At 38.9% G+C, this 24,654-nt stretch overlaps 1 protein-coding gene across 2 annotated transcripts; it reads right to left on the reverse strand.

Annotated features, from left to right (window-relative positions):
- Positions 1 to 1,082: 1,082 nt before the first annotated feature.
- On the reverse strand, positions 1,083 to 19,333 carry ATO (splicing factor-like protein). 2 transcript variants are annotated; one of them, XR_015693362.1, is made up of 13 exons: positions 18,952 to 19,333; positions 18,173 to 18,286; positions 17,494 to 17,601; positions 17,199 to 17,341; positions 15,118 to 15,214; positions 14,854 to 15,018; positions 2,875 to 2,946; positions 2,659 to 2,796; positions 2,499 to 2,576; positions 2,269 to 2,397; positions 2,035 to 2,181; positions 1,628 to 1,953; positions 1,089 to 1,499 (listed from the first exon to the last, which is right to left on the reverse strand). XR_015693362.1 is itself a non-coding variant. In XM_087694506.1 (12 exons), exons 1-12 carry the CDS (start codon positions 19,123 to 19,125, stop codon positions 1,807 to 1,809), a joined length of 1,512 nt encoding a protein of 503 aa, XP_087550632.1. In that variant the 5' UTR covers positions 19,126 to 19,333; the 3' UTR covers positions 1,083 to 1,806. The 2 variants fall into 2 exon arrangements, 1 of the variants encoding a protein (XP_087550632.1); XM_087694506.1 differs by having other exon boundaries at positions 1,083 to 1,953.
- Between the last annotated feature and the right edge of the window lie 5,321 nt (positions 19,334 to 24,654).

Below are 24,654 nucleotides of genomic sequence, written 5' to 3' on the forward strand. Positions count from 1 at the left end.
CTACTACATCCACTTTGCATGTGCTAAATTTTGTAGTACACATTCAATTTTACTTTTTCACGATAAGCCTACTCCAGTGGCATCTCTAAGGCTAAAAACTTCAATAGACATACTTGCAAATTCAATTAAATGCCACAAGATGTTGTGCATTTTTGAGAGCTCCCCTTCACAAGATAGTCTCACCAATGCCGAATCTACTTCCAGCTTTTTGCAACCACACAATTTATTAGCATATCATTAATTTTGCACGAGTGAAACCATTTATGTAAACAACAAAATTACTTCAGACATTGGAGAAGATACATTATCAAGGCTTTTGGGACCAATTTAGTAATAACGCCATAATGAATGATGGTCATATGAAATAAGCATGCCAGATGGCTACAAAATTCACAAATAATGTGGAACACTAATATTTCGCTGGTGACAAAATTCATGACGATTTGGGGGAAGAAGAGTATGGATAATTGTTTAGGCATGAGAATTTTTCACTGAAATGGTATTATGCACAGTAGATTGGAAGACACCAACATTATTTGGAGCTTTAGGGCGAAATTACAAGGTTTAAGACATGTAGCTAATCAAACTCTTACATAGCTAAGTGATCTGTGTGGACAATACAATTCAGAGAACAATTGACATAAAGCAGCCTTCCTGAATACAGCTGCTGTGTGGATTACAGGCACGCTCCAGCTATCAAAGCTATGGAACCTTGACACGTTTTGTTTGTCTCTAAAAAACTCCTAGGTTGAACTAATGGATCTTTCAATTGCTTTGTTCACTTGTTAAAACAACAAGGATGTGTATTTATTGAGCCCGAGCTTCCTTGCTGGATTTCCTTGAATCCCCTCTCGCTGCTTAAAGTATTTTCATATGTCTAACCAAAGAGAGATTATGTCGAAGTCCTAGATTGCCAAAAAAATCATCACTGCAAACAAAGAAAAAAAAAATACAGCAGAAGCTTGGAGCCAGGTTCAGGCCAATTGATGAGGATGAAAATATTTCATTAACTATTGGGTCACTTTTCAGCCACACAGCTTGCATGTGACGGTCAAGAAATTACAGTACAAACAAGGTTAATAATGCAAAATGGGCAAGAGATAGCAAGCAAAGAAATTAATCCTCTATCACTTGTAACATTTGATTCAGAAGATAGATTTTGTGTGTTGCAGCAATGGCTAGTTCCTCCATGGACAAAAGCAGAAAAGCTTTTTACAACACATGGAAAATGAAGGAATGATTAGTAATAAACAGACGCACTACTCAATGTATTCAAACTACTGATACGGTGTTCTACTTGAGGGAGGCATACATCATTTAAAAACATACTGCTGCATATTACATATGCGACCTCCCTTAGGTTCACCTATTTGCAATTACAACGGAAGTCTGTCCGGAAAAGGACGACCTCAGAAAGCAACCAATCTGACCACGCCACCATGAGCACCTCTTCAGTGGTGCACAGATGCCTCCAAGTAAGCACCATCAAGTTTGGTTACCTGGAATGTCGCAATTACTGTCAATTTCCATAACAGGACTCTTCTCAGAGAAATCTGATATTGGCTAGGACACTAAGCTCTCTACTAAGCGGTGAGTTCAGAAGTTAAAAGGGATTAACATTGACTACCAGCATTTAATTGTTGAGAGCTATACACTCCAGCATGAAGGGCTGGAGCATGGGACTTCGAAGCAGCTCCAAATCTTTCATCGAACCCTTCTTGTAAAATGTGGTACAGCAGGCCATTTGGTTGTATCCAAATTGAAAGCTGGTAAACAGCTGGCTGGGAAGGGTACAAAATATTCACATTAAATGAGACCCTGCCGCTGGAGATCTGTATATGTTTTCTTGTTGTACACATTTCCCTCCTGGTCCTCATATTCTTCCTCAAGGTCTGGCCGCCATTTGTTGACACCTTGTCTTTCTTGGATTTTCTCCCACAAAGCTTTTGCATCCTGAATATAAGCAAACAGAAAATGGGTGGTTAATTTCAAAACATAAGGGCTAGAGGATCGAGTGAAAGACTGGATGCAAACCTTGATTATTGTGATCTCATGGAAGTTCTTTGTGTTGGGGATACCAAGGCACCGCATACCATGCTGATGTCTCCATTCTTTGAAATGCCTTTCAAATGCCCTGCGGCCCCAATAACTATAATTCCCACAGATCTCACACTTGAATTCCTGCCTCGTCCAAACACAGCTTGATTAAAACTGCAAGATGAAAAATGAATTTGTAATAGCTGTGTCACGTATATATGATGTACACACCTGCCCAAGGCCATGCAGTTTGTACAACCAATATGGAATAGGCTTTCCATCCCAACCCATGGGCAATTTCAAAGGATTGTAGATTTGCTGCTCCTCCTCATCGCTTTCACTCTCTGCTTGTACTTCCTCCTACAAATATGAATAAATAAAGTCTAGTAAAACTCACAAGTCAAGAAGCCCCCATGCGTCTTCTAATTCAGATGCCAGCACCAGGTTAGTTTGACACTCACCTCTTCCCTTTCAGCCTCCATTTCTTCATATGTCAAAGCCTGCTTCTTCTCCACATGTGCCTTAGTTGCTTCAATAGCCTACAGTTGAAGATAAGAGGGGTATTAGTTGCATGATCATATCCAGAAAAGAAAAAACAAATTCAGTTGAACATTGAAATACCTCGCGTAATAGCTCGCACAGACGTTGCATCTTTGCTTCTGCAAGTGCAATTTCTTTTGAGGCTGTTAAATCCTCTTGCGTCTTCTTTTCAACTTGCTTCACAAAATGTTTGCGATCCAGCTCTTCTAGCGGTGTGTACTGTGAAAAGTAGCCAATAGTGAACATTCAAGTGTTGTTAAGGACGTCATAAGTATAACCTCTACACTTGAGAATTACCTTTGTCAAAAAGAGCCTTTCTGCCCGTTGTTGAACTGTGCCACCACTCTTCAACCCTAAGGCAGCCAAGGCCTGAAAAACACAAAATAAACATCAGCATCTTTGTGCAAACATCGCATTGACACTTTAAACTATCAAAAAATATGCAGTGTAGCACTGCAAACAGGTCACAGAGCTCATCCCACATCATCTTTCTCATATAAGCCAACCTTGGTTTTGAGGTCTGCCAACAATCAAAGACCACGATTTTTCTCATGATACCTTCAATAGCAATGAAATTCTCATAATGGTAGATGCTGTATTCACTGTATTTATAATGCCTGCCTGCCCTATGACATGACAGTTCCTTGTAGTCAAAGTAGTTTAAGATGTCAACTCAATTCCAGTCACCCATCCACAAAATTTGGTAGTTATTCTGACACATCAAAGTACAAGATTTGAAGATGATAGACATATGATGTGGAAAACAGGAATGAGGCAGTAGTTTAGTTAACTCGACAGGGAAATCAAGAATTCCATCTTCATGTTGATTCATGATAGCCATTGTTCAGTTGAATCTGGCACTGGGCAGAGTATTTATGGAATATTTATCATCCTTTACCTTGAACATTACCATCAAATCAGTAAGTGTTTCTTGAAGTCTTTAGACAAGGTCAAGTCTACTGCAGGAAATTCCAGTAACCTTACTATCGGTTTGTTAGCATTGCACTATTGAGCATGTAATAGGCTTTATGTATGCCTTGTACTGGGATATCTGTTAGGGCACCTTTTAGGTCGTGCTTATGAGCGCCCACACTTATGTGGCTTGTGGCTATATATATGAGTCCCCCTCTCCCTCTTGTTTATCATCATGAGCAGTGCCTAGAAAGCTGGGGGAGAAGAGCAGGAGATCGATGGAGCTTCCATGTTCATATTGCTCTTATATTTTGACGTCTATATGCTTATTGTAGATCTGTTTGTGGTGATCATGTTCATGTTCTTGTTCTTGTTCTTGCTTCCCTTCTGCACTTTGTGCATTCTCACCATGGTGTACCAAATGTTGGCCTTTTGTGCTCAATCCTGTTCTGTGTTTGAGGCCTGTCCAAACTCCATTTTGCATGTTCAAAGCCAGCTGGATGATCGACACTTGGTGGTGCTGAACTTTGCTGCTAGATGGAAGAAGAAGGGGAAGCAACCCAAATCAGTCATCATCCAACTCTAACTCTAACACAATGCTGAAGAGTCATCAGAGCAGCAAAACTCATGTGACTGAATCGGGCATGCCATAGCTCCGCATTCTGCATACTGGGCATAAGAGTGCTAACAGCTAGAGCATCATGAGAGCTCTTCTCATATTTGTCCAACAAGAAAAGGCCCTTATACAAGGTACCTCACAATCGAAGAGCGAAGAGCATAGTCAAGCTCTCTGCCTCTAATAATACACTTGTCATCCTCAAAGATGACCTGAAGTCCATGCTTGTTAAAAGCTGGAGTGGACAATAGATTCTTGGCGATACCATACACAAAAAAAGACATCTAGAGGCATAAAATCTGAACCATCTCTAGCAATGATCAACTCTAAACCAATGCCACAAGCATCATAATTGTTGTTATTAGCACATGTAACACACTTCCTTGCAGGGGCTGAATACAATGATGTAAACAAACACTCCCATGAAGTGATATGCTTGGATGCCCCACTGTCAAATACCAAGTAGGCTGCGTTTCAACAGCATTAAGTGTAGAAATCAGCCATGGAAGTGTCATAATTGCATGTCTAGAATGCATAGTCCTCCACTACAAAGTTGGCTGTAACATCCCCATCCAAAGACCAAGTGGCAAATGTCTTGTAAACAGCCAAACAAAAGTCCTTCCTCTTCTCCTTGGCTAACCATTTCCTGCATTCATCAATACAATGTCCAAGTTTCTAGAAGTAGTGGCATTTCCCCTTTTTCTTTGTCTTCTCTGTCTCTTGGGCATCCTTCTTTGATTGCTGTCCCGAATCAGCCTTGTGCTGATTTTTTACAAACTGCTTTGCTTTGCCCTTGCCCTTATATTTAGAAAACATGGCAACATCTCCTAACTGCAGAACAACATTTCTCCAAGCTTGTTCCTCTTGTAATAAGAGTGCATTCATCAATATAATCTCCAAGTTTCTAGAAGTAGTGGCATTTCCCCTTTTTCTTTGTCTTCTTTGTCTCTTGGGCATCCTTGTTTGATTGCTATCCTGAATCAACCTTGTGCTGATTCTTTACAAACTATTTTGCTTTGTACTTGCCCTTATATGTAGAAAACATGGCAACATCCCCTGACCTCATAACAACATTTCTCCAAGCCAACTCCACAAAAGTAAAAGGCTGCTACCCCTCCCCCCCGCCCCCTCCCCCCAAAAAAAAGATGAATTCAGCGAGGTGTGGAAACAATAAGACTCCGTGAGTGAGTTCAAAGTGACATTCATCATTTTTGGATCCAAAGTAACCTCATCAACGGCTGCTCGTGGATATCCTACAAGTGTGAGGTGATCAGTCATGTTGTCACCCTCATCCATATGTGCATAGCCAGCTCTCTCCATAAATAGGAGATTCTCACTTCATTATGAGCTACCGACATGGGCTCCAAAATATACCAAGTTGCTTTGGAGGTCTTGCATAAGCATATATTAGGTATGATGACTCTCCACTAACAAGGCAATCAATGACAAAGCATGTGCATCTTTGGAGTCCCACCTCCTCTTATCTATTGTAGGCGGAGCATGGGTTGTAACTGAAGCAACAGCAAGAGCAGCTAGCTATTCTCTAGCACCACACTGAGGTGTCTAAGGAGCAAGCTCACCCAATTTCAATAGATCACTTGTAACATAATCCCAAAGATTCTTTGCAACAAGAAGATTGCGCACCATAAAACTCCATATACGACAATTGTTGCTATCTAGCTTGCCCTCCTATGTGAGGACTCCCAAAAAGTTACTCTAATCTCGGGTTTCCTTATTTGACATTGCTGCAATTTATGCATAAATTGAGCAGCCAAATACTTCCAAGCTGTGAAGTGTACCCAATTGAGTACCAAAATCCCAACAACACAAGATACTAAAGCAAGTGCAAAACTATCCAAATTGTCTCTCTTCTTGAAAAATGTGCCCAAATTGCATAAATACACAAACTACAATTTTTAACAATTCAATGATGTACAACTACATAAACCTTGATAGGTGTTCCCAACATTACATGCAATAACTTAATGCTAAAAATCCCCAGATTTTCATTACAATTTCCAAATTTACAAAAATTTCTCTACCCAATGTCACATAATCAATTATACAATGTTATTGTAGCACCTGTCCAGTGCTTTGGGATGCATACTATGCAAAAGCCGCAAATCTCGATAAAGAAATTCTGAGAAATTTTAAAGATTTATACTTACAACCTAAAAACCTGATGAAGTGTCGCCTCAAGATGCATGTCCATAGCAACTGACAACTTCAAGGCACCTAGGGATACGTGCCACATATGAGAATCAAAAAAGCTCCACATTTCTCGAACCAATATCAAAGAAATTGTGCAATCTTCTTGGCAATTTTGGTGGAGATTTACACAAGGGAACTCAAATCAAGCAAAAGCGTCAAATTTTCTTAAAGAAATTTCAAGAAATTTAGAAATCGGAAAGTAAGTCAAAAACCCCCAAATTTCTTAGAATGAAGTACGCACTGAAGCGGGGCAGTAACTAAGAAAGAAGAGTTATCACCATGTCCTCCAAGGTGATTGCCTTCCCTACGTTTTGGACTTACATCTACAATTACTGAAGCTTATGAACATACTCCCACATAAAAGAAGACTTGTTAGGACTCAAAGTCCTCATTTGAACCTCCAAAGACAAACGCTTCATCATGGTCATCCAATTGTGCATTTGATCAAGCCCCAACCATATCTCGAGCCATGGTCAGTGCTCAATGTGAGCAATGACATCTTGAATGCAAGAGAGAAGGCAGAAAGAACAGATGCGGGCATTCAATGTCTCAATGTGCCTGTACCTTCATCAACTCAGCTTTCTTATCAAAAGAAAGCTTGGAGACATCACAAGTTGTACGACGGTCTATAGCCTCAATCATGAGCTCCGTAAGATCATAAGACTACAAGATGGCAAGCATCATTACACGCCATATGTAGTAATTCTCCCAATCAAGCATTTTATCAAAAGAATGTGCTGACAACGCAAGGACCTTAGGGTCTATAATAGCTTGAAACTTCGTGTTAATTTTGATTGACATTGTAAATAGAATGACCTACACAAAAACAAGGGCAGCCCCCTCTGACTCCGTGCACGGTGTTGATGCCTACTAGGGCTTTCTCCGCTTGTTCTCAAGGAGTTTCATCCGTTGGAGGCAATGAAAACTCAAAATCTGCAACAAATGGCTGAAAACACAACCTTTCCTCCTTCACAAACAGCGAAGACTTACAAAAAACAACATTGCTCCTCTACGCACAACCTATTTACAACAGCCTCAACAGAGCGAAAACTCGAACTTTTGTTGCAAAGAATCCTCCCAATCAAGCCTACCCATGATCAATCAACCCTTCTATGCTGCTCTGATACCATGTTAAAGTATAGCGAATACAAAAGCATATGGACAAGACTGAAAGAAAATGAACACAAGGGAAAGGGAGAGGGAAAAGAGATAGAAGAACACAAAAATCTGCAATCAATGAATGCTGAAATGAAGAGAACAAATGTACAAGGACTATTGATGTATCTTCTCGAGCTAAATCTCTCCCACCAACACCTGAAAAGCAAGTGAAGAGGGCAGGCTGCCAATGATGTATCTTCTTGAGCCGAATCTCTCCCACCAACACCTAAAAAGCAAGTGAAGAGGGTAGGCTGCTAGTGGGGCATAAGTAGCCCAAAAAAAAGTCATAAAATAATGCAGGCGGCCAGCAAAAATTGGCTGACCTAATCAGCAACCAGTCGACTGTGACATAAATGAATAAAATAATCAGCACTAAGCAGCTTGCACGCCACATGGCATATCCAAGAAGATGCCCATACATTGTGACTACTGGAAATACCCACTAACTGATAGGAAAAATATGTAATGCCCTCCAAGAGAGCTGATTGCACCAACTATATACTAAGAAATGCTAGTCCAAGGGATGACACCACCCATTCTTTCTAATAGCCAGAGTGCTATTGTAATAGCATGGAATCCTTTGTTTCATGCTAGCACGAAACACATTGAGGTACATTACCATTATGTCAAAAAGAGATGATATGCAAGAGAGATCAGTTTGATGTATGTTCCTACATAGAAAAGTATTGCCGACATTTTCACCAAAGTGTTGGGATAAAGGCCCGGTTTTAACCCCCCGTGTAAAGTACACGCACATTGTACATGTGAATGCACCCTTTGCATGCCCTAAGTATAAATACATTTTATTCTTTGTGTACCAACACATTGTTGGTACACTCTAACCAAATCATGCTTTCACTCTACTCACTCACTCTTCGGCCGTCACACTCTCTCGCTCACTCTTGCTCGACCTCCATCTCTCTCAACTCTACTCTTCGCTCAACAATTGCTCAACAACTGGTATCAGAGCTTAAGGTTCTATGCATGCTTCCCAACATCTTCCCAATCGACAGACAGCTAATAGGTGATACGCAGTCAACAAGCAAAGATTTTGCCAAATTTGTCGGAATTTTGCTTTTTTGAGTAAAAATTCTTGACATTGGATCCCAAAAATTTGGGGCTTTACATGTATTGGCAAAGTTTTGCTCAACTAGGTCAGATTGACTGACATTTATGCAATTCTAGACTTGAAATTTTGGGGATTTGTGCAAAATTTGGTAATTTTTTTCATTTTTGCCTATGTGGTGGCTAGTTCATGTACAGACAGCAAAGATTTACTTCTAGTTGAGAAGAAAAGCAGTGTATTTTGCTGGTTCAGCTTGTGCTTCTCCAGTTTAGTGCATTTACTCTTGTGTTCATGATAAAATGGCTGCAACTTCTTCCAGTTCAAACATCAAGAGTTCGATGGAGATCAAACCGTTTGATGGTCATGGCTTTGACCTTTGGAAAGACCGTATGCAGGGCATTTTGTTCCTAGAGGATTGTGAGGATGCTTTGCAGGAAGATAAACCTGCACTAATGTCTGATGCAGATTGGACCAAAGTAAATAAAAAGGCTGTGGCTTACATAAAAATGGGTGTCACTGATGACATTTTGACTGACATTAAGGGTGTAGATACAGGTTATGCAATATGGGAGAAGCTGAAAACTACTTATGAGATCACCACACCTGTTAATCAAGTGCATTTAATGTGCAAGTTAGTGAATATGCGACTGGACGAGTCAAAGCCTACAACTGAGCACTTGAGTCCATTTACAAGGATTTTAAATCAGCTCAAAGATGCAAATTTGGACTTTGATGATAAGTTGAGAGCGATCTTTATGATCATGACACTGCCTAACTCTTGGGAGACCTTGGTGGTTTCACTCAGCAATAACCCCAATCTCTCATATGATGGGGTGAGGGGTTCTATCTTAAATATAGGAATTAGACGTATGTCTAGTGGAGAAGGCAACAACTCAACTTACAATGTAAGAGGCAGGGCTAAAAAGAAAAATGTAAATGCAAGACACAGAAACAAGAGCAAGAGCAAAGGAAAGGAAAAGAGTAACATTACTTGCTATCACTGTGCTCGAAAGGGCCACAAGAAACCTGATTGCAGGTACTACAAGAAGAAACAAGAGAAAAGCAAGAATGCAAGAGATAAAAAGAAAAAGGAAGATAAGACAAATGCATCAGAGACAACCAAAAGGCAAAGAAAATGCCAGTGTGGCCTCTAGTGTGGTCATAGAGGAGCTTTTAAATACAGAGGCTGATGTATTATGTGCAGTTGATTATGATGCCCTTGTATGTCATATACAGGATATGCAGATTACCAAGGCTGATGTGATTGATACACTTTTGTTAGTTGATGATGGTGTCACTCAGACTTGGATTGTAGACTCTGGTACCTCTTTCCATGTAACTCCTTGCTTATAGTGTTTTGCTATGTTCAATGCAAGCAGTTATGGAAAGGTGTATCTTGGAAATAACCATGCCTGCAGCATTGATGGGATTGGCACAGTACACTTGTCTTTAGACAATGGTCAAGAGCTTGTGCTCAAAGATGTCAAATATGTGCATGGCATTAAAAAAAGCTTACTATTTGTTGGTCAACTTAACTTGCATGGCTACACCACATTGTTTGGTGGTTGTTTGTGGAAAGTAAAAGAGGGTTCCATACTGATTGCAAAAGGAACCGAGAAGGGGGCTTTGTATTGTTTGGACTATAAAGCCTTGAATGGCAAGTTTCTTGCACTTGCTGAAATTTACAGCCACTTGGAGTTATGGCATAAGAGATTAGGCCATATAAGCCAAAAAAGACATGATGTCCTTACCTCTTTGAAGAGGGTTGATGGAAAAGGCTCTAAACTTGATTTTTGTAATGAGTGTCAATTTGGAAAGCAAATAAAAAATTCATTTTACTCTGTGTCTCTCGTAAGTCCAATGTCTTGGACTTAGTGCATTCTGATGTATGTAGTATGCCCGTGAAATAGTTGGGTGGTGCTGCATATTAGTATTGTGCAAGTATCTGCCGTAGTGGATATCTCTGCAGTTGATGTTTTGGCAAAAATGGTTGATATTGTTCAAGATAACCAGTTTTTGAGCATGGCAATGAGGATATTGGATAAGTTAGATGATATTTCCAGAAGTATATTGCAGTTTTCTCTATAAGGAAGTGCTCAAGTTCTTTACCCGCAAGATGATTTTTCAGGTTTGCTGGAATTTTCAAGTTTTCAGCAGAGTTCAGTAATTCAGAAGTGTTTAGGTCTGCTGGTAATGTCAGAATCACAGCATGGACAGCAGATACCTGAATTCTTGAAATCCGAAATTTTGCAACTCGAATTCCTACAACAACAATTTGAGTTCCTGATGCAAGAAAAAGTGTAGCAACAGCAGCCTTTCTCAACAATTTGAAGGTGGACAATTGTACTTTGATCTTGATGCTACTGGTCATCTATGATAGCTTAAAGTGTTGGAATTTGTAGAGAGATCAGCTTAGATCTCTTTGTACTATGAATTCAAACAATACACATTAAAGAAATATAAAGGGCACATGTTTTGGGGCCAATCAGGTGTCACAGTTTACAATTCATATATTAATGTATTTATCTCAGATTTGTGAACTGTAAATTGTGCTAAATCAGATCATTTACCACCCTACCTAAGAAGCAAAGGCCAGTTTCAGTTGCCATAATCTATGTGCTAGACAAACATATATTTGCATAGTATATGATTGTGAAAGGACTACAAGATAGAGCAATAGCAATGCGCGCAAAAACAAGACATAGGTTTTATTGGACTAGATCAAATGTTTCAAGGGAAACAAGTCCCTAAATGAAAATGATGATACAAATCTAGGTGGAAACATGCTTTTGGTTCCTCGAAGAGATAGGTCACATGCAATGCATACAAAAATGGATAGTCACCTTGAAATGCAAAGATGGTTTTTACAAGTGTCCATTTTGGATATGTTGTTTGTCATGCTAGTCCTCTAAGGTGGGTTAGAGCTAAAGTTTCCCATTGTTATCTAGTCTAGATGCAAAGTAGACAAAGGAGAGTGATTTAGTAGATTCACCCCAATTGTTGTAGCATTAACTAGAGGCATTTTAATTAGAGCCAACTTTGCTTGTGGTTGATTCAAGTTCCGCGAAGTATAAGTCTAAAGCATCATTTGATGCTTAAGAGGGATATAGACAAGCTGTCATGAGGACATGTATTTGGTGTAATTGGAGTTAAAGTAAACTTACAAGCCCGAGACCCGAGGAAATCACGGGATGTCAAAGGCAAAAGTTCTTATAAGTTATGCTACATAGGTACTTGATGGCATCTGATGCCAATTGTTGGCCTAGGTCATTCATTTGGCCATAAGTGTCAATTGTTGGTGACACTAGAGAAGTGGTATTTAATGATACCTAGCGTCAATTTAATGGTCAAAGATGGTGTAGAGACACTTGGAAAAGGAAGTTGCCTAGCCAATTTAATTATTGGCCAGCACATTATTTTTTAGGACATGGAAATAATGATTAGATTAATTTTTAGTATTCAAAGACTGAAAATTAATATGTCGAAAATGAGATTAGAAGGTTCTCACTCGGCAAAACTTGCCCATGCAAGTGGAAAAAACGTTCTTAGGGGCTGGTGGAGTCTATTCCAACCATAGTGAGACGAAAGGAGGCTGTCAAAGAGCAAGGAGAGGTTGGTGATGTGATTTGCAACCACCAGGGACCAATCCTACAGCATGTGACAGTAGTTTGGAGCCCTCCAAGAGCAAGTGACAACAGCCCAAGGTCATTTTGGTACAAATGATAGCATATAGGATGAGGCAGCATTCTATCTGGTGATCCTAAGCTATAGATGACAACTTCCATGATTGTTTGACAAGGCAACAGCAGTAAATGACTGATTTTCTTTAGTTCTTCGCGAAGAAAGTCTAGATTTTCTCTCTCCTCAGCATTCTCTCTCATTTCCTAGCCTTTCTACAGCCTTGCTCCAAAGATTACAAGATTGAGATCACTAGAGATTGAGAAATTTCAAATTTTTCCGCTATAAATCCTTATATGCAGCAAAAATTAGGGTTTAGCAACAACCTCAAGCATGCTAGAAATTGGAAGCTCCAAGACTTAGATTCAACAGGACTGAAGCTGTTTTCAATCAAATTCAAGTGGAGCGACCAATAAATCAATGAATTTGGGGCATTTTCCATCTCCAACAAAGTGAGTGAAGGCCAATTGACTACCGGAATCAAGGGGCAAATCAAATTGAAGACTTGCTGGTCATTTTGGACAGCTAGAGGAGTTGAAATATCAAAAGAATTGGAAAAATCCCATTGTACATCAACTTCTTCTTCAATTAAGTTAAAGAAATACCAAAAGGGGAGCCAATTTTGGGGCCAATATGATGTCTATTATCCAAGATTGTGAGTTAATTTCAATTTCTCAATTTTATAATAAATGTTGTTGTAGCTAAGTTATAATCAAGAAATTACAACCCTGTCCAAGAAGGAAGGCCGGTTTCACAAGCTCAATTAGCATGAGGTCACTTGCTAATACTATATCTCCATCCGAGATACTACTTACTAACAGTATATCTACTTTGGAACCTCTATGATCAATGTACTAGTCACTTGAGTTTTACACTTGTGTATGGATGCTTACTATGGCACATAAGGACAACCCTAGCTTGTATTACAGATTGGGAAATGCGTATGGTAGCAACAGTTACAAATATTGCTTGGGTCATTTCTTTTGTCATGTGTATTTGGTTACTCTTTCTGGATACTGTCAAATTGAGGATATGATTTATCTTTGTGACTCTTTTGGCTAGTCCAAGTCTCAAGACAATGCATGAGTTCTTATTGCGATAAATTCTAGTTAAATAAACCTTAATGTGAAAGTTTTATAGGAATTTATAACATTTGGGTATAGACCAAAGTTCCAAGCAAGACACTCATTCAACAAATTGATGGCCAAATAATCTAATTGCAATATTCAATATGATTATTTGATTGAAAAGATGATAAAATGCAAAGAAAGCAAAAAAACGCAACAAAAGGTAAAAAAACGCAGCTTCTTCTCATCAAAAAGGCTATAACTAGGTAGATCATGGAAAACAGCAATAGATCCATCACCACCAATTGTTTGATCATACAATTCTTAAAACCAAGTGTGCTAGCAACACTATTTATGCTGCATGCAAAGCTCTTCAAGGCAGGCAATAGCAGTTTTTGAGTCAGCCAATGCAATTTTTGTACACGTGATGGATAAGCTGGTACACATAATGCTATCCAAGGACCGGGCGATGCAATCTGGAATTGCTTGAGAGCTTCTACAGCTATTCTAGGCTTTCCTATACGGTTTTGTGTTTTTCTGTTGTGATTTGCAAGGCATGCATTAATTAAAAATTCATGCTCATTAGTGCCTATTTGATTCTCCTTAAAAACAGCAACAAAAAGTAAATTACCAAAAATAAAAAATCTATTTTTTTTATATTTTATATTCCAATAATGTGTTTCTTACCTCTTATAAGATTTCTTACCAAAAATTTAAGATGACCCAAATTGTCTAATCTTAGATTATCATTATGACTATGCAGTTTGAAGGCTCCAAAATTACTCTACTTTTAACCTACATGGGGATCCCTATTTTCAACCTAATGTTTTCTATTTTAGCCTAAAAGGCCAAAAGAAAACACTTGGTGAACAAAAAAAAATTGTGATACATACATAGAAGCAGTCGTTGCTCTTGGAATTTCACTAAGCCTGTTTGGCAATGAAACATTTCAGGTCCAGGCAAAAAGTTTCATGGGAGGGACATTCTGGGGCAGTGACTAGACCTTTTTAGCAATGAAACACTTCAGATCAAAGCAAAAAGTTTCATGGGTGGGACATTCCAAGGCAGAGGCAAAAGTTAATTGGCATCAGCTACTTGCCAACAGGTTTCAGCAATGGCAATAACAGCTCCAGTATGCTCACCAATCACTTTTTTCATTAGCAGCAGCACCTTCTTAAATTGCAAAGAATTCATAAGCTACAAAATAGGAATGCACCAACATGCCTAGGTGACATGTGAAACCATCCAAGAGAAACATTTAAATCTCAAAGACTCAAGCTATTGTGACCTGCCAAATTAATCAAGGCCCTATTACTTGTCCAATTAGTGATTTCTGATTTACGACGCAGTCTTTACTACTAGCCACAGTTTAAAAGCTACATGATCTTAGTCATTGCAACCATTTTAGAACCATTTACCCCAAAATAGAGTTATTGACCCACGTGCAATCAAAACCATACAGAAATTGCACAAAAGAAAAGCCACAAAAAGAGCAAATTGAATATCAAAGTGAAAGCTTCACATAGAAGTCAATCATGGCACTGAATGCCTGTCCTATTAAGGCTCACCTGTTTTAGCTTCTCCGGTCCAAGCTCTATAAGCTCATCTACTGAGTCGTAATTGTCCAGGTCAATCATAAACTCCTCGTTACTTGTAACTTCAGTTCCTGCACCCTTATCTTCCCAACCTTGAACAGTCCCAGCCTGCCAACGCTCCTCAAAATCTATCTCCACCTGTATGAATAATAATCATGTCCAAACTGTTGTAATGTATCAAAATTTCAAAAAATAGCATATTCCGTACAAACAATAAAACAAAAACAATGTACAAACCTTAGAAAGAATCTTCTCAACATCTTGTAAAGGTTGTGTCCGTTCAAAAAATGAAAGAAGGTAGCCAATCAAGTTTGAAAGATACTCACTGTACTGCCTGCACAAAGAAAGAAACAAGCAGGTAGAAAGCATCATTTAGCCAACAGAGGACCATCTCTGAATAAGAAAGATAAGACTATGCTGTAATTCAGCCCTAATCATTTTATAACACAAGAAGGTAAAGCACATGATTAAAAGTCCTCCCTCGCTGAAATAAAAGACTATTTATTCATCCAATGCCATTAGTAACTGTGCAAATCCACAGTAATTCATCTTGAAATAGTATAAAGCCTAGTTCACAATACCTGATCAAACAGACAAAAGTAGCATGAATCATATTCACATCAGGCAAATGGACCATGGCATCCCATGTCAAGCCAGATTCAACAAGTTCTACCAGCGTGGTAAGACCCCCAAATGTGGGCTCACCTACTCAGTGTGTGTTCAGGCAACATGTGTGAACATTGAACAGCATGTTCTCCAATCACATGTTTACTCATGAGCCTGTGAAGCGCAGCGGAAAGGAAAACGGACACCAGGGTGCCCCCCCCCCCCCAAAAAAAAGGTTGGGGGGGGGGGGGGGGGGGGGCACGCGTTGTTATGAGGATCACAGAGAAGAAAGGAACAATTTGACTGAGATAGAATGATGCAATGGACTGATCTCTGTCAGCCCCAAACACACAGCTCTAGGAGTTAATGTGGGCACCACAGTAAGGCAGGAGATGAAGATGATGACAATGGAGGCTATCTAAGAAGATGATCTGATGGATGAATGGAGTAAGGGGAAAGCTGATAAATAGGCAAACTGAGGCTACATAGCACACAAACTGGCCAGACCCAAAATGTGAGCACCCAACCCAAGTCAGCCCACCCATTTGACCAAGATGGTCATCATCCCATAAACGAAATGCCCTAATACCACCTCCACCAAAAGTGTGTAAAAGACATAAAATGACAAACAACCAAAATGTTGGAGCTCCTAATGTCCTTGTCTAACTCAGACTGAGGCTCACAAGCACGAGATAACTACACATGATCCACATGACTACTAACACCCCCTCTCAAATCCTAGATGTGGCAAAAGGCCAAGGGAGAGGGAAGGGATCCGAGGGTGGCAAGAGGAGGGCCACTGCCAGTGAAGTCCGTTGATGACTGATTCCGACCAAGGAGTAAGACCCCTCTTCAAATGAAAGCCCAATGCAACAAGAGGCCACAATAGGCCAATGGAAGCAGAGAGGCCTCAAACAGATCACTCCAGAATACTCCACTCAAGAATGGTGAGCCATGCTTCTAACCCGACAAAGAGACGATAGCAAGACCTATTGGAGGCTGTTGTTCATGACCTACCAATAAACAACAAGAAGGACCAACAGCCACAACCACAATGTGGACACCGGGGATATCTTGTGCAATTTCCCTATCAATCTGTAGAAAACTCTGATTTCGCAAACTTCTTCTTCCCTTTCTTTTGTTGGGCTTGTCCTTTAGCTAAAGATGATACTACAAAGACCCAATTCTGTGCTTTAGCTCCATCAGAATCAGAATCCATGTGATGGGCATCCTGCTCAAGCACCATTGGGACTAGCTCCACCAGAACTCCAATAAAACTCTCAACTTGATCAATCAAATATAAGGGACAAAACATCCTTGCCCTTGTCCAAGAAGTTTAAACACCGGAACAAGCTGATTTGTCAACTTTATCTTCATGGCTGTCATCAGATCCTCCTTTTATGGTGCTTCATTGGATAAACTTTAATAGAATTGGCATTTGTTAGTTTTAAGTCATTAAGGCATTGTCAAGCCACTTGATTAATTCACAAGTGTGTTAGAATCCTCGAAATGAATCAGCACTTCATGGCCAATTCCTCGTATAGATCTTTAAATGTTGGTTAAACCTAAATATAACCTGGAACTTTATTCATTTCAAACCATGTAGACATAGTCACACCACTTGGTTAATTTATAAATGCATCACAATCCCCTTCATGTAGACAAGTTTGATGATAATCCAATAGAGTGTCAAAAGATATAGATATAATTACCTTGACAACTTATGTCGACATGGAATTTTATGTGTTTGTGGAAAGTCCTCAAGGTATGTCGAATACTCAAGAGGATCTCCAAACTTCGCATTCAAGTATTGATAGTAAAGTTCATGCATATCCAAATACCGACCAAATGCTTCCTACAATACACAAACAAATCGCACAACACTAGTCAAATATCAAAATTGCAAGGATTTTGTATGCTTAATTTTTTATCCTGAAACTAGACAATAAGTGCAATAACATAAAGAAATTAGTCCTCCAAAAAGGATATTTCAGTTGAAGGACAGACCTCTCCACTAAAATCAACCCATGGTTCTTCTTTGAGAAGCATTTCTTCCCCTTCATCCCCTACATCGATGACCTTTGCATTTGGGTGGCGTCTATGGTACTCACGGATCTGGAAATTCAGCACAAGACTTCATTAAGAATCCAACTTGGAATAACATTGAAATTTGACTATGAAGACATATTCAATTCTTACTAGTAAATGTGAGTGTTATAAACCAGTCCTGGGACCCTTTATGATCCCTTTGGAGATAATGGCAAACTCAAACATGACAGACACACTCAAATAGACTCGGCACAATCATGCTTTGTCAACACTTCTGTTTTCACCTTGCCAGTGAGAAAAAGTGAGAACCAATAACTCCGGCACCAAAACATACTTCTAAAATAGAGACTTCTAGTTTGATTCTTATTCTGGCTTCCTGATGTGATTCTTATTCCATCAGCTTTTTTCATAATTGCTCAGGTGTAGCAGCAACACACACAATATACTAAGCTTCTAGGTCCACAAAGGAATTAGACAAACAGATGCAACACAGCCAGTGATTCATCGTCAGTTTTCTAGAGTTATCACTTGTACAGTAAGGTGCAAGCCAGTACAATTTTGATATAAATGTGACATTGTTTCATTGAATGAAGAGGATAGCATGATTCCAAGCCATAGACAACCCCAAAAATCATACCTCTTTCAGCCGGTCATAGAAAGCACTGTACACATTTTGTCCACTGGCACTGTGTCCACCAAGAGCAGCAATCTCATCTGCTCTAGCTCTGTCTTTGTCTTCATAAATCTCAATCTGTTGCACAAAAAAAACGCATACATCAGACTCGGGAATAGTATCCATGATAAGCACCATACATGTTGCTGCATAATGACTAAGGACAATTGTTGCTGGCTATGTTGCAGGTGATTAGCAGACTGCAACTATACGTGCACCCAATCAATCATCAGGTTGGAGGTTGATTAAGTCAACGCAACCAAGAAGTTCTAAGAAGCTCTTCCTGCAGGAGCAATCAACAATGCTGCATAAGCCTGCACATTCGAGAACAGAAAACAAGGTCCCCTCCTCTAATTATTGCTATTTATCCAAAGAAAGAGAGCAATGCACCCTGTTTCGAGATTGTGGGCAAACCAAAGACGGTCGTTTAGTGCCATCGTATTTGCTAGCATTGCCCCTTGAGATCTACCTTGTTCTTGAGACGAATTTTGCGGCTAGTGAACTAGCAATTTGTAGGCATTTTGGATTAGTCTTTGTAAGGGCTTGATTCTTTCCGTTACCAACCAGCAATATTAGCACAACAGAAAAAGGGAAACCAGCACAGAACATTGCTACGGCACCCGATAAGCACTCTCGTTGAATTGCTACAACAGAGGTCATGACATTGATACATGTCTTGAAAGAAAGGCTGTTTTGGTTGCTGTATCAGAAAAAATAAAAAAGATAGGGTTGCCCGGTCGTACAAGCCTAGTTGTGGTAGCCATTATAGAGTCCACCATGTTTCTGACTCGATGGTTCTGATACAGCTGCTCCTTATGTGTCTTGGCCTCCCTCTGGAGATCCTTGACGATGAGCCTCTCCAGACGTTCCACTTCCTCGTGATCTGCGCGGGTCTGCTCCAGCAGGGTTCCAGACATGGTGACTGACGATGAGGAATGCGGAAAAACGACTAAGCTGTGTAGAGGATCCTGTCAACCGCCTTCTTCCAAAAACAGCGAGACTGTGTTAGCCTAATCTGCGCGCCCTGGGACATCCATGGCTACGGTTGTGGTGGTGGTGATGGTGATGCTAATGCTGCTCCTCCTTATTCCACTAGGGTAAAGGGGCCAATAGCTTGTCACCTAACAATCCTTCATTATAAATTTTTTTCCAAAGTGAGTTGTATAAATATTTTTTAATGGTCAAACTATTTATATAACTCAAATAAAAAATATTAGAACATTTTGATATTTTTATCAAGTAGTCTTAGTTACAAATGAAAGGTTCATAAAAGAAGGACAATAAGGGGCCAATAGAGTGACACTCGTGGATGTAGGGTTTTACAATATCTCAAATATAAAAAAATTTACATGGCTCAATTGTTTGACTTAATTAAGCTCACTTGTAATTTTTAAAAATTTATATTATATTGTTAAGTGATTAAAATAGCCACATCTTTCTTGTAAAATTGTCACTCAATTGGGGTGGGGTGTGTTTTCTTTTTGGAGGGTGCTATTTTATTGGCCCCTTTACCCTACGACCCTAGAAAAGATCTTGAGGCTGCGTTGCACAATGCACACATTACTATAACTATTAACGAAGAAAATATAGATTTGCCATTATACTATACCCTTGGGTTTGTTCCTTCAAGTATTAAAGAATCGCTAACGACCTAAAGGGCCAAATTGTTAGCTGCTCCCAACTTGTTTGTGAAGTTGTGCAATTCCCCTTTTTTTTGGAAAATTATTTTGATATTATATTCGATTGCACTGTTAATTTGTTTTGTGTGTTGTACATTGTGTAGACTACATTGTGGTCCAACCAATGTACAAGTATAGCTTTTATTTCTCGTTTTTGGTTTTATGGTATATTTGTCCGTATATGATCTAGGACCTTTTTTTTTTAAGGCTTGAAATTTAAAAGATGCCTTAATGATGCATTCAAAGTTCCAACTCGATCACCCATGTACAAACCCACACACTCAAACCACCACAATCCCCTTGGCAATTTAAGATTGAGTTGTATGTCATTGTTTAGTTTGAATGTTGATCGTACCATCTTCTATCAATGCTTTAGGCATTAAGTTTGATTAATCAAGTAGTTTGTCTTGAAGTCCCCTTGCATGATTGATGGTTGGTTTTGTTCTATTTTTTGTGTGAGTTTCTATAAATATAGTAAGAAGTTTGTAGGTGATATTTTTGGTTTTTTATAGTCTAACAAGATTTTGATTTTTTCATCATTTAGTTGTAACTATTCAAGTGTTATGGTTTTGTAAGTGGAAGCTATTGTTCCAATATAGCTTAGTACCTTTTGGTTATTATTATGTTATAAGAAAGTGGGAATATATGTGTTAGTGAGAGAGAGCTATTAATAATACCTTGTCACACTGACATAGGTATAAAAGATGTGAGACGTGATTTTTTGCCATCTTTGAATCATAATACAATTGCAGTCTCTCACCTCACATGTTTGTACTCAGCTTGCATGACCTCTCTGTTATTTCCTATCTTTTTAGCATTTCTCTCTCCTCTTTTGCTCTTCTTTCTCTCACCTCTCAACCCTCTCCTTGACAAATGGTATTTGAGCATTGGTCCTTGATCCATTTGGTACAATCCTCTCTTGGATTTCCTTGTACAGTCTAATCACTTCTTGGCTACTCAAGGATAGGGTGTTAGTTGGGAAAATAGACAAAGTGCAATGACAAAGGAGACCGAGGATAGCTAGTCAGAGTTAGCTAGAGTACTTGAAGGCAAAGTTGGAGGGACAAAATGGTAGGTCGTGCATCAATAACAGGCTATTTTGGAGGTAAAATGGTTACAAACAAGGTGAATAGAGTTAGTATTGATTAGAACTTTAGTTACTTTTCATGATAGGCTTTCTCTTTCCTCTCTCTTTCAAGCATTTGGTTGAAGCTCTCGTGGTGGATAGCATAGATTTGCTTCTTCTACTTAGTACTCATCTTATCTCCCTTCAAAAGCATGGGGCAATGAATCTTCATCTCTTATTGACCATTTCATCTACCAAGCTTGTGCTATGACACACAGGAGATCATCTTAGCAGGCTTGAAATTTGCATTGTATTTTACGCTGATTTACTGCTCACCTTCTCTAGCTCTTGACAGTCAACAATTATCCATCTCCAGCTTGCCTACTTTTTGGACCATTGCTTGGCATTATACTTAGCACAAGGATTAGCCTTTTGAAGCCTCTAATCTTCATCTTTCTTCTCATAAACCCTAATACATGGTAGGGCTATCATAGCCATAGACCTGGAAGCTCCAATTTCTTCAATTTGTGGCTCTTTTCAACCTTTTAGGCTTCTCTACCATCATTTTGGAGCAAGATAGACTTTAAGATTGATGACATTTCAAATATTTCAGTATATTGAGCCTCTTGAAGCCCAGATTGAAGGTTTCTTTCAAGGCTTTCCTTCAAGAGGCTTGAATCTTCAACATCCAAGTGTTCAAACAAGCTTGAACATTGATTTTTCACGGATTCAATCTATTGTATGGGCTAATTTTATGGATTCTTGGAGCTTTATGATGGATTCATGTGGTGGATTATCAAAGATTCTTCAAATAATTGGACTGAAGCTTGCATCAATCATCTTCTTCAAGCTTGATTAAGGTACTTCACTTACTTAATCTTTGAAATCTCTTAATATCCACTTGCTTTAAGCCTTTTTACTTATTGATGGGAGATTATTGGTCAATTAATTTTCTAAATTGATCAAGAAATCAGAGATTAGTGCTCTTCTCATTGATCAAAGCCTATTATATTGAATTTCGACATTCATTTTAATCCATTCTTGTCATGGATATCATTTATAATGTCTTGATGTATAATCCTAATTTGATTGTTTGATTTTATTTGCCCAAGATTGAAATATTGTAAAGGGTAAGTACTAGCAATCAGTGAGTCACTGAATTGCATTGGTAAGACCCTCAGTCAACGCTTGATTCTTCATTCCAATCTTTCATTGATCAATTATGCATATCATTGAAGGCTTAAAAATGAATATTCAGTTATGCATTTCATCCTTGATTGATTAATTAGAATGCTACTGCCATGTTGATATTCCCATTGAGGAAAAAGGTGGATACAGAGGGAGATAGTGGGACAATAGAGAGGTGACCCTCCCCAACTATTAAAGATCTTGAAGAGGTGCAACCAACCGACCTGGGGGGAAACTTTGCCTGCTGCAGTAGGAGAAATTTCAATCATTCTACTCCTTAAGGCAATGGTTAGGTACATTCATTGGAAACAAGGTAGTTGGGCCTTTATTTGGCTGAATTTTTAGTTATTTACAAGTCACAGGTCATTCCAGATTGGTGATAGGTATTATACAAGGTAATTAATTACACTCAAACACTGAATTGAGACTCCTCTTGAAAGGCTTTTTACTTGGTTACAAGTGTTACAGTGTAATTCAAATAATTTCCAAGACCTCTCCTGGATATTGCAAGTTGTATTTAGCTCCTACATGTCATACCCATGATATTGAAGGCCTTATCTTTGATGGGAGAGGTGGATACACTAAAACAGTGCTTTTATAGGGTGCGGGACTCTTCTATATAGCAGTAAAAGAATATTTTCAAAATATTCTATTTTGATTCTAAATTTGAGTGCTATAGCTCATCTTGAAGAGCTATTCGTGGGCTTCGATTTCCATCAAAAAGTTATTGATTGTGGTATCGGGGTCAAAAGTTATAGCCATTTTTGTAATGGGGATATATTAGGACTACATTGTACTAGTGGGCAGAGATGGTTGGAAACAAAGGAAAGAACAAGCCTAATGATTTCGTTCAATAACAAATTAGAGAAGTATATGAGGCAATATCCAAGTAGCATTAAGATGAGGAAGATTCAGAAGAATATGGCACTTATAGTACTCTTAATGCCACTCTTTGTAACCATGAGACTAGGCATTCCATCAAACACATGGAATTTTAAATTGGATTAGGTGGTTGAACATTCGGTTCAATCAAACATATAGATCAAGGAATTCATGGAGCATATGGCTCAAATTGCCAAGGATTCTTAGAAGAAGTATTTCTCTTCTACTAAGGAGCTCTCAGATTTCTATGCTTGTGGCAACACAAATGGTAGATAAAGAGAATAAAGATAAACAGTCCTTTTAGCCATCAAACAATAATCCTCGGTCAAGTATTATTGGAAAGAAAGGGATACCACATAGCACTTATGAGATTGGAGAGACTTCTTTTAGAGCTAATGAGCTTGTTTTGAGCATTTATGGGTCTATCATCACCAACTGATTTGGAGGAGTGGACTTCCAAGTTGGAGTCCTATTTTGATATTTTCCCCACATCAAATGACCAAAAAATTCACTTTGCTACTCTTCACCTTGAAGGCTTTGTTCATACATGGTGGAGATACATAAAGAGGAAAAATTGGCAAGTTGATAGTCGGGAGGAGTTCAAAGCTAAGATGGCTTAGGTATCTCTATTTTCCATTGAGAAATAAAAGTTGGCAAGAAGATGGTATCAATTGGACTAAAGAATCCTATTAGTTAGAGAGTATACAAATCAGTTTTTGAATCTTACCATGTATGTAGAGAGTGTGAGTGATGTGCAAAGTTGCATAAGTATATCGATGGTCTGGAGCCTAATTTGTCAACTGATGTTATGGCCTGGAAACCTCCCATACTATTCCATGCTATTGAGCTAACTAAGAGGTTTGCTCATAAGTATAGGAAGAACATTCTTATTCAAACTTCTTTTGAATAGCAAAGGGTTGTTGCTAAACATGACAACTTTGTTGGCAATTATGGAGGTGCCAATACTTCATTTAGCAATCCCAAAGTCCTTGTATACCCTACTTTCAATACCTTAAGATAGCAAAGTGCTTCAAAGCCAACAATCAGTCAGCCATAAAGTGGAGCCTAGGCAAGGTGACAATAGACCTAAAATAATTCAACAAATAATATCAAGTTTATACATATGGATCTTTTCAACGAAAGAAAGGAAAAGGGTATATGCTTCAAATGTGGTGAAAAGTATATAGCTGATCGTGCATCAAAGTGTACTTTCAAGGATGCCAAGGCTAAGAATTATATAATGATAGTACTCGAGGATGGCAAGATGATGAAGTTGTTGATGAACCAATAATGAGTGCATAAGCTGAAACTGAAGAGCACGATGATGAGGATCCTGATCCCGATCAGTCTTATGAGGTTGCGGATGGATTTCCATTTGACCCAGATGGGCATATTCCTTTTGACCTTGGTGGGATAGATCTATCTCTTGCTGCCGCTACCCTTTGTTTGATTTCCATGTATACTTGGATAGGTTCAAAGAGCCCTAATATACTTCATATGAAGGGCACCATTCATGGAAAGAATGTGTTTATCCTAATAAACAGTGGCAGTACACAATTTTGTGAATAAGTCAATCGTGGAGAAGTTACACTATATTTCCACTAATTTATAGCAACCCATAAGAGTACAAG

Source organism: Lygodium microphyllum, chromosome 2, assembly GCF_053477565.2.
Source record: "Lygodium microphyllum isolate KBCC chromosome 2, Lygodium_microphyllum_v1.1.10, whole genome shotgun sequence".
NCBI lineage: Eukaryota > Viridiplantae > Streptophyta > Polypodiopsida > Schizaeales > Lygodiaceae > Lygodium > Lygodium microphyllum.